Below are 9,675 nucleotides of genomic sequence, written 5' to 3'. Positions count from 1 at the left end.
AAAAAAGAAAAGAAAAAGTTGGGGCTAGAAAGGTTAAGAACTTGCTGTTCTAGAGGACCTGGGTTCCATTCCAAGCACCCACATGGTAGCTTTTGTCTTCTTCCAGACTTCTTGGGCACTACACACATACCACTGGGTATATGGGCAATCAAAACACTTGTAAAAATAAAAATCATTAAAAAAAAAATCAGCCAGATCGTAAAATGTATCTAAAGAAAAGATGAGTTTTGGATTGGAGATGCAGTCCAGTAGTAGAGAGCTTGCCTGGCATGTATAAAGGTGTGCGTTTAATTTCCCAGTATTACAAAATGAAAAGTAATCGCAAAAAATAGCTGGATCTTCTTGGTTTGTACTGTTGAAGAAAGCAATATTGAATAGTAAGTGTTGATAAAATAGAAATAAAAACATTTTATCTACATTTGACCATCTCTCTTTTTTTCCTCTTTAGTATCCTTCCTTGTAAATACTGTTATTTGTATATACTGTAAATGATGACATCGGTGGGCACTAACCGAGCCCGGGGAAACTGGGAACAACCTCAAAACCAAAACCAGACACAGCACAAGCAGCGGCCACAGGTAATGAACCCAAGGGATATGGATGCATTGGCAATTTTGTCAGTTGATACTGGTTCCTATGCAGTACAGCATTATTCTATGCTTTGGATTATTGATTTAGGTTCCTAATTCTTGTTGCCTAGTCCTTGGCTCTCTATTCAGGCCTGTTAACTTTCAGTGATATACTGTGCTATAACCTGTTTGCTTTTTTGTTGCTTAATACCGTGTTTGATTTTGGGTACTGTCCTTTGAATGTCCAATAGCATTTTCCTTCTGTCACCTGAGCTTTTTCAGCAATACATTTTTTTTTTGTTTGTTTGTTTTTTGAGACTGGATCTCCCTGTAGCCCCAGCTGTCCTAGAATTCACTATGTAGACAAGGAACTGGCCACAGAGATCTGCCTGCCTCTGCCTTCTGGGTGCTGAGATTAAAAGGCATGTGCTACCATGCCTGGCTCAACAGTATATTTCTTATTTTCTAGTCCCACCTTGAGACTTTTCTAGCCCACATTTATCATAACACCTTTCTCCTTGCAGGTTTTGACTAATGCCCCTAATTTTCTCCTCAGGTCTTATTTTGAGGACTTACCTGATTTTTCCTTTCCCATGAGAAGCTAGCATCTCCACTAGTAATCCTTCAGAATTAACAAATGAGACACCCTAGAGCATTGCTCAGTTTTATAGTTTAAGGAACAAATTAACCTCTTGGGTATTAAGTTTGATTTAGATGTGATCTGTTTGTTTTTGTTTTGTTTTGGTCTTTTTGAGACAGGGTCTCCCTATGGCCCCAGCTGTCCTGGAACTCACTATGTAGACGAGGCTGGCCTTGAACTCACAGAGATCCGCCTGCCTCTGCCTCCCAAGTGCTGGGATTAAAGGCGTGCGCCACCATGCCCAGCTTAAAAGTATGTAGCCCATGCTGGCCTCAAACTCCAGGTCCTCCTGCCTCTGTCTTCTTCAGCATATCCTACCGGTGTGCACCTCCAACACCGGCGTGATCTGTTTTCTATAACCAGTTTAACAGGTATTGGTACCAGTATGAGCAAATTACTTACATATAGCTATGGTGAGATATATCAAATACATGAGACTAGAGTTTTCTCCTTAATGTTCCTTGACTTTCCTCTTTCCTTTCTTTTTCCCTTTTTCTCTTCTCTTTTCTCTCTTTTAGTCTCCCTCCCCCAGAGTCTTGCTGGTAGCCCTGGCTAGCCTTAAGCTTGCAATCCTCCTGCCTCAGACTTCATGTGATTGGATTATAGACATGTGCTGTCATCATGGACAGGTCCCTTATATATTTTCCTTTGAGGTGGGGGTCTCATTAAGTTTCTCAGGCTGGCCTTAACTTCTAATGTTCATGCCTTAATCTCTTGAGTAGCTGGGATTAGAGATCTGTAACATCGTGTCTGTTCCCCTTACACATTTTTCTGTCACTAGCATTTCTAAGTGAATTTCTAATAGAATTTTAATACTTAAATTTCAAATTATATTATACTTAAATTATACTGTAACAATATAATTCTTGGTGTCTTTATGTATATTGGATGCTAACACTATCTTTGAGTTAAGTTTTAAAAAATTTTTAAATTAAATTTATTTATTTTGATCTTTTTGAGACAGGGTCTCCCTAGCTGGCATGAATTTATTACGTAGACCAGGCTGACCTGGATCTCACATTGTCCTGGTCTGCCTCCTGAGTGCAAGATTAAAGGTGTGTGCCACCATGCCTGGCCTAATTAAAAAAAAATTTTGAGACAGGCTCTCACTGTGAAGCCTAGGCTGGTCTAGACTCTCTGTGTAGACCACTCACTGTGAAGCCTAGGCTGGTCTAGACTCTCTGTGTAGACCAAGCTGGTTTTGAACTCACAGAGATCCATCCTGCCTCAGCCCCATGAGTACTGGGATTAAAGGCAGGCACCACCATGTCCAGCCTTGGGTTAAATCTTAATATTTGGAATAAGAGATTAGCAGATTAAATTTTAATAGTATTCAGAGTAAGAGGTTAGCATTGGGATTGATGAAATAGAAACTTTATTTACATATAACTTTGTGAGCATATTAATGTGAATTAAAGGGCAGATGTTTCCAAGTGGTGATATAATTCTAAGGTGAAAGCACCTTTAAACTATGAACATTGATGAAATGGTTTGCATCTTCCTGTCTTTGTCATTTTGTTTAAACACCCTAAACATTGCTTTGATGTATTTTTTTAGATATTTTATTTATTTTTATTTTATGTGTATGAGTATTATGCCTGCATGTAGGTAAGTGCACCCGTGTTGTGCAAAGCCTGTGGATGACAGAAGAGGCTGTCAGATCCCCTGGAACCGGAGTTACGGACAGCTGTCAGCTGCCATGTGGGTGCTGGGATTCGAACCTAGGTCTTCTGCAAGAACAATCCGTGTTCTTAACCACTGAGCCATCTCTCCAGTCCTGCTCTGATGTTTTTAACTTTCTTTTTTCTTTTTATTTTGGTCTTTTTGAGACAGGATCTCCCTGTTGCCCCAGCTGGCTTGGAACTCGTTATATAGACCAGGCTGGTCTTGAACTCACAGAGATTCACCTGCCTCTGCCTCTGCCTCCTGAGTGCTGGAATTGCCACCATACCCAGTTTATTTTGAACATTTAATGAATTTTTTTGTGGTGCTGAAGTTTGACCCTATAGCTTTGAACAGGGTAGGTAAGGAATCAAGCACCAGGCTATACCCCCAGCCCTGTTTTTACTTTTTATTTTGAGACAGGGTCCACTTAAGCTGCCCAGATTGGCCTTGAATTCACTCTGTAGTCTAGGCTAGCCTTCAGGCTGACCATGAGCTTTCTATCTTCTTGCCTCAACTGCTCAAGTAACTGGATTTATAGATCTACCCAGCAGACGCTAGTTACTTTGGTCTTGGTTTTACTTGAGGTGGGTAAAGGGGTGTTGTAAGGCTAAGGATTAAACCCACAGCCTCACACTTTCTAGGCAAGTGTTTTACTACTGAGCTATAGCCATAGAGTAAAGATTTACTACTTAGATCCCTGTTTACCTAACTTCTTGCTCTTTTCTGTTTGTTTTCTGAGACAGTCTTGGTATGTACCCTGGAACTCACAGAGATCTGCCTGCCTCTGCCTCCTAAGTGCTGGGATTAAAAGTGTGTGCCACCATACCTGACTCAACTTCTTGCCTATTGATGAAGCTTTCTTGATCTCATCTCAATTTCTAGGCCACTGCAGAGCAAATTCGACTTGCACAGATGATTTCAGACCATAATGATGCTGACTTTGAGGAAAAGGTGAAACAAGTAAGTGTACCACCAGTTTTCTGTAAGCCAAAGAAAGGAAAAGGTTTCAGAATGGGGAAGGAGATGGTTCAGTGAATGGGTAATGCTCTTGCAAGCATGAAGACCTGAGTTTAATCCGTAAAACACCTGCAAGCTGTATTCAGTAGCATGCATCTGTAATCCTGGTGCTCCTACTAGGAGATGGGAGATGGAAGATGGAGACAGGAAAATCCTTAGAACTTGGGCCAGTTAGGGTGGTGTACACAGTGGCAAACAATAGAAGAGAGAGACTCTTTCATACAAGGTGGAAGGTGAAGACTGACACCCAAGGTTGTCTTCTGACATCTACATGCCTGCTTTGGCTGTACTCACACAGGAATGCACCGTATCACACATAGCAGAAAAAAGAATTATATTCATTGTTGGGTAGGTCAGTACATTTTCATTGTCTGATAATACTGTGTTCCTTTGGATACATACCTTGTTCAAAGAAGTTTTATCTTAATCTAACTTTATTGATGTGTTGGTTTTTTTTTTTTTGTCTTTTTTTGTCTTTTTGAGACAGGGTCTCCCTGTAGCCCCAGCTGTCCTGAAACTCACTTTGTAGACCAGGCTGGCCTTGAACTCACAGAGAGCCTCCTGCCTCTGCCTCCCAAGCGCTGGGACTACAGGCATGTGCCACCCCGCCTGGCTGATGTGTGTGTTTTACCAAGCACAAACCTAGAATCTTGTCCATGCCAAGCTCATACCCTACCACTGAGGTATATTCCTCAGCCCCTTGGATCTAGGGAATGTGTAAAATGATGGCATGCAGAGCTTTGTGTGTTTCACTTTTGAGTCTCCATTTGATGGTTAATTGATTGCTTCGTTACTATTTCTGACCTCATCCCTAAGCCATAAGCCACAGATGGTAAAATTTTGCTTTTGTTAACATTGATGTATTGCATATGTGTGTGTGTAGTTTGTATGCGTCAGCCATAAGGCTTGTTTGGAGGCCACAGGACAACTTGTAGGAGTTGGTTTTCTCCTTCCATTGTGTAGGTCCTGGGGATTGATTACAGGTTATCTGGCTTGGTGGCAAGTGCCATTACCCACAGAGCTATCTTACTGTCCCTAAAGTTTGCTTTTGGGAGTATAATCACACTATATATATATTGCTTTTTAAGCCTGCTTCTTTCAAATTTACCTGGTATCTCATCCCTTCATCTAGTTTCCTTTTGTTGAAGTACAGATTTGGTCATGATTGTTACTAATTTTTCTCTTTCAGTTGATTGATATCACAGGCAAAAACCAGGATGAATGTGTGATTGCTTTGCATGACTGCAATGGAGATGTCAACAGAGCCATCAATGTTCTGCTGGAAGGAAACCCAGACACGGTAAAATGCTAATAAAGTGTTTTAGAATGGGTTGGGAAGCTACTAGAGATTCTAAAACTAGCTAATGTGGTAAATGGTCTTAAGTCAGCATACTTTTTCTCCAAGTAGAATATGGAACATCAGTGGAGGTTGTGTCAGGTTACAGATACCTAAAATTTATATATAAATTTTTCCTTTCCACCTAATGAGACTTCTGTTTTTGTCTTATCTTTAAAAACAGGACATTGCTTGCTTAACTTTGGAATATTGCTATAGCTTTTGCTAGAGAACTTTGTTTTTCTTTTTGAGGAGGGTATCATTTTGAATCATTTCACTAAGGAATTTTTACACTAAGGAATTTTTATAGGGATAGAATTCATCCTTAAAGATACCAGGTTTTTGGTGTTACAGTGTTGTGTCAGCAAAGTACTATTCTGTTTTCTTATTTCTTTTCTTGTGGTTTTTTGGAGATAAAATCTCCGTGTAGCCCCAGCTGGCCTGGAACTCACTGTGTAGACCAGGCTGGCCTTGAACTTCCAGAGATCTCTCTGTCTCTGCCTACTGAGTGCTGGAATTAAAGGCATGCACCACCACATCCGACGATTTACTTAACTTTTGAAATTTATTTTTTTTGAGACAGAGTCTCCCTGTAGCCTCCAGCTGACCTAGAGCTCGCTATTTAAACCAGGCAGGCTGATGTTGAACTCACAGAGATCCATAAAGGCATGTGCCACCACGCCCAGCTAATTTACTTTACTTACTTACTTAATTAATTAATTTATTTTTTGTCTTTTTGAGACAGGGTCTCCTTGTAGCCCCAGCTGTCCTGGAACTCACTATATAGACCAGGCTGGCCTTGAATTTACAGAGGTCCACCTGCCTCTGCCTCCCGAGTGCTAGGGTTAAAGGCGTGTGCCCCCACGCCCACCCTATTTTATTATTTTTATTTTATGTGTGTGAATGTACTGCTTGCACGTAGGTAAGTGCACCCATGTCGTGCAATGCCCGAGGAGGACAGAAGAGGCCGTCAGATCCCCTGGAACTGGAGTTACAGACAGTTGTTAGCTGCCATGTGGGTGCTGGGATTCATACCCAGGTCTTCTGCAAGAACAACCAGTGTTCTTAACCGCTGAGCCATCTCTCCAGCCCAAAAGTAACTTTTAAGGGTCTAGATAGAAGATGACTCATCAGTTAAGAACCCCTATGCTCTCCCAGGGGTCTTGACTTTGATTCTCTTTCATCTACGTAAGGAGTTTCGCAACCACCTGGGACTCCAGCTCCAGGGCATCTGATGCCTTCTTTTGGCCTCCAAGGGCACCTGTGCGCATTCATACACACACACACACACACACACACACACACACACAAATTTTTAAAAAAATTTAAATAAAGTCAGGTGTAGTGGTGCACACTTTTAATCCCAGCACTCAGTAGGCAGAGGCAGGTGGATCTCTGTGAGATTGAGGCCAGCCTGTTCTACATAATGAGTTCTAGGCCAACTGGAGCGATAGGGAGACCATGTCTCAAAAAAAAAACCCAGAAAGTAACCTTAATTTTAGCCAGGCACATTGGTAAACCTGTTATCATAGCTACTCTGGAGGGTGAGGCGCAAGGAGTTGGGAATTTAAGTCTGTCCTGGCCACCAAGTAAGACCCCATCTCATAAAACAAAAATACTTTAATTTTGGCTGAGTGAAGCCTAAGATTAGTTTTGAAGTTCTGTCTGTATTCTATGTTTAAACAGAAGTAAACTGATGGAAGTTTCTTAAACATGGATAATCAGTTGTTCCAGCTTTCATATGTAATATCCCAGCTGTAGTCTATATTAATCAGACACGAGTGCTCTATCTTCCTTTAGCATTCCTGGGAGATGGTCGGGAAAAAGAAAGGAGTCTCAGGACAGAAGGATGGTGGACAGACGGAATCTAATGAAGAAGGAAAAGAAAATCGAGACCGGGACAGAGACTATAGTCGGCGACGTGGTGGACCACCAAGACGGGGCAGAGGTGCCAGCCGTGGACGAGAGTGTATGCATGGGGCTTTATCAAAACCAGCTGTGGGTCAGTAATGTCTAGACTCCAGGGATATGTCAGGGCCCTGCTGGGCAGGATTCCCAAACCATCTTGTCTCTTGGCTTTGTTGCCATCTATTGACATTGTTTTGCATGTAGCCCTTCCTAGCAACAGCCACTAATCTGGCATTAAACTACCTTTGAGGTTACTTAAAAGGTAACTGACTGAACTCTATGTTGTGGCTCATTATCATTCTCTGAGTCACTTTCATGTCCATCCTACCAGCTCATGTTCTCTCAGTTTTGTCTGTTGTACACTCTAGTAAGTTACATGTATATATTGTTACATGACCAGTTCAAGCTGTGTGTGTTTTGTATTTCAGTTCGGGGCCAGGAAAATGGATTGGATGGCACTAAGAGTGGAGGTCCTTCTGGAAGAGGCACAGAAAGAGGCAGAAGAGGCCGTGGCCGAGGCAGAGGTGACAGTTTGATGGGGATGTGGTAGATATTAGGATCACGCTACCCTTTCTTTAGTTCTTTAGTAATTTACTGGAAAATAATGTGAAATAACTGGGTGTGGTGGCTTATGCCTTTAATCCAAGCACTTGGGGCAGGGGGGGCGGAGGCAGGTGGATCTCTGCAGTCAGGACCAGCCTGGTGTACATAGTGAGACCTTGTCTCAACAGCAACAAAAGAAATGTGAAATACAGTTACCTGAGTAGATTTGGCTATATATACTAGAGACTGCTAAAGTAGAATGAGAAAGTAGATGTTAGCTCTAGTCTTTATTGCTAATAACACTTGGTTGAAGACCCAGCAGTTTGTGTGTGTGTAAGGATGTGCGTGTGTGAGTGTGGAAGTCAGAGGTCAATCTTGGGTGATGGTGTTCACAGGCTACTTATATTTCATTGCCTGCCTTCCTTCCTTTCCTTCTTTCCTTTCCCTTTCTTCCTTCCTGCTTGCCTGCCTGCCTGTCTCCTTTTGTTTTTGTTGTTTTGGTTTGTTTTGCTTTTCAAAGAGAGCATAGCCCCAGCTGGCCTGGAAATTGCTGTGTAGACCAGACTGGCCTTGATCTCACAGAGATCCACCTGCCTCTACCTGCCAAGTTTTGTGATTAAGGTGTGGGCCAACATGCATAGCAGTACTCATTTTTAAACTTACATCTTTATTATATATATCCTAAGATATATCCCAAGACTTTACCCCCCCCCCCTTTTTTTTTACAAGAAAGATTATATGGGACTGGAGAGATGGCTCAGTGATTAAGAGCACTGACTGCTCTTGCAAAGGACCTGGGTTCGATTCCCAGCACCCACATGGTGGCTACAAACTGTCCTTAACTCCAGTTCCAGGAGAATCTGAAGCCCTCTTTTGGCCTCCGGGGCATTGCATGACACGGGTGCACTCATACATGCAGGCAATACACTCACACATAAAATAAAAATAATAAAATATTGAAAAAAAAACCGCAAAGATTATATTTGCAATTTCTTCCTCCTACCCTTTTCTGACTCCCTGTTCTAAGTTTCTTAGAGATGTCTATAGCTCCCCCCTCCCCATGCTTGCACATACTAAACAAGCACTCCACTATTGAGTTATATTCCAGCTCTATGTAGACCAGGCTGGCCTTGTACTCACAAAGATCTGCCTGCCTCTGCCTCCCAAGTGCCAGGGTTAAAGGTGTGTGCCACTAGACTTGGCTTTAACAGATTTTTTTTAATACAACTCCCTTCAAGTTTTAAATTCATCTAATGGATTTATAGGAACTGTTTTTCTTGTAAGGTATTTCTGTTGCTATTGCCCGAACTATGTACTGAACAGAGATACATGTTATTTTTATTTTATTTTTTATTTTTTGGTCTTTTTTGAGACAGGGTCTCCCAGTAGCCCCAGCTGGCCTGGAACTTACTATGTAGACCAGGCTGGCCTTGAACTCACAGAGATCCACCTGCCTCTGCCTCCCAAGTACTAGGATTATAAAGGCATGTCGCCACCACACCCGGCTGATACATGTTATTTTTAATTGACTATTTGGCGTTTTACTCATGATATATAGCCAGAATAAGCGCTTCCAGCCTCTGAATGGTTTTCCATTCTGAACAGTGGTGAGAGTGAATGTCTAAGATTTGAAGTTTGCCCCCACTTAACATCACAAACATGTTTCTAAGTATTCTTGGAAAAATTTAAAGAATGTAATAACCTCCCACATGATGTACCATTATTCTCCCCCTCCCTGTGTGTCGGGGGTATAGGTGTGTATATGCATATTTACATGTGTGTAGGTGGACATATTCAGGTGCACTTGTTGTGTGTCCGAGTGTGTGGAGGGGCAAGGTTGAGATCAGAGAGTCTTAAATCACCACCTTAATTCATTGAGGAAGGTCCCTTACTTGAACATAGCTCATTGATTTGACTAATCTTGGTAGCCAGCTTGCCTTCTGAGCCCTGGAATTAGGCGTGGACTGCCAGGTCCACCCGGTGTTTACATTGATTCT

General features: G+C 42.0%; 1 protein-coding gene across 34 annotated transcripts in view; it reads left to right on the top strand.

Moving 5' to 3' along the window:
* The window catches only part of Ubap2l (ubiquitin associated protein 2 like), a 55,615-nt gene that overhangs the window by 6,606 nt on the left and 39,334 nt on the right, over positions 1–9,675 (top strand). For 21 of the 34 annotated variants that reach the window (XM_008854957.2, XM_029557322.1, XM_029557319.1 and 18 more), the window contains exons 2-6: positions 449–578; positions 3,757–3,834; positions 5,081–5,191; positions 7,028–7,229; positions 7,564–7,659. In XM_008854957.2, coding sequence (XP_008853179.1) covers positions 489–578; positions 3,757–3,834; positions 5,081–5,191; positions 7,028–7,229; positions 7,564–7,659 — 577 coding nt within the window. In that variant the 5' untranslated portion in view covers positions 449–488. The remainder of the gene's footprint in view (positions 1–448; positions 579–3,756; positions 3,835–5,080; positions 5,192–7,027; positions 7,230–7,563; positions 7,660–9,675) is intronic. The other 13 variants (XM_008854964.3, XM_008854938.2, XM_029557341.1 and 10 more) reach the window with 2 other exon arrangements.

The sequence above is a fragment of the Nannospalax galili genome, unplaced genomic scaffold (genome assembly GCF_000622305.1).
Source record: "Nannospalax galili isolate Female #2095 unplaced genomic scaffold, S.galili_v1.0 scaffold591, whole genome shotgun sequence".
In the NCBI taxonomy this organism is placed as follows: domain Eukaryota; kingdom Metazoa; phylum Chordata; class Mammalia; order Rodentia; family Spalacidae; genus Nannospalax; species Nannospalax galili.
This window is presented reverse-complemented; position numbering and strand designations above follow the sequence as displayed.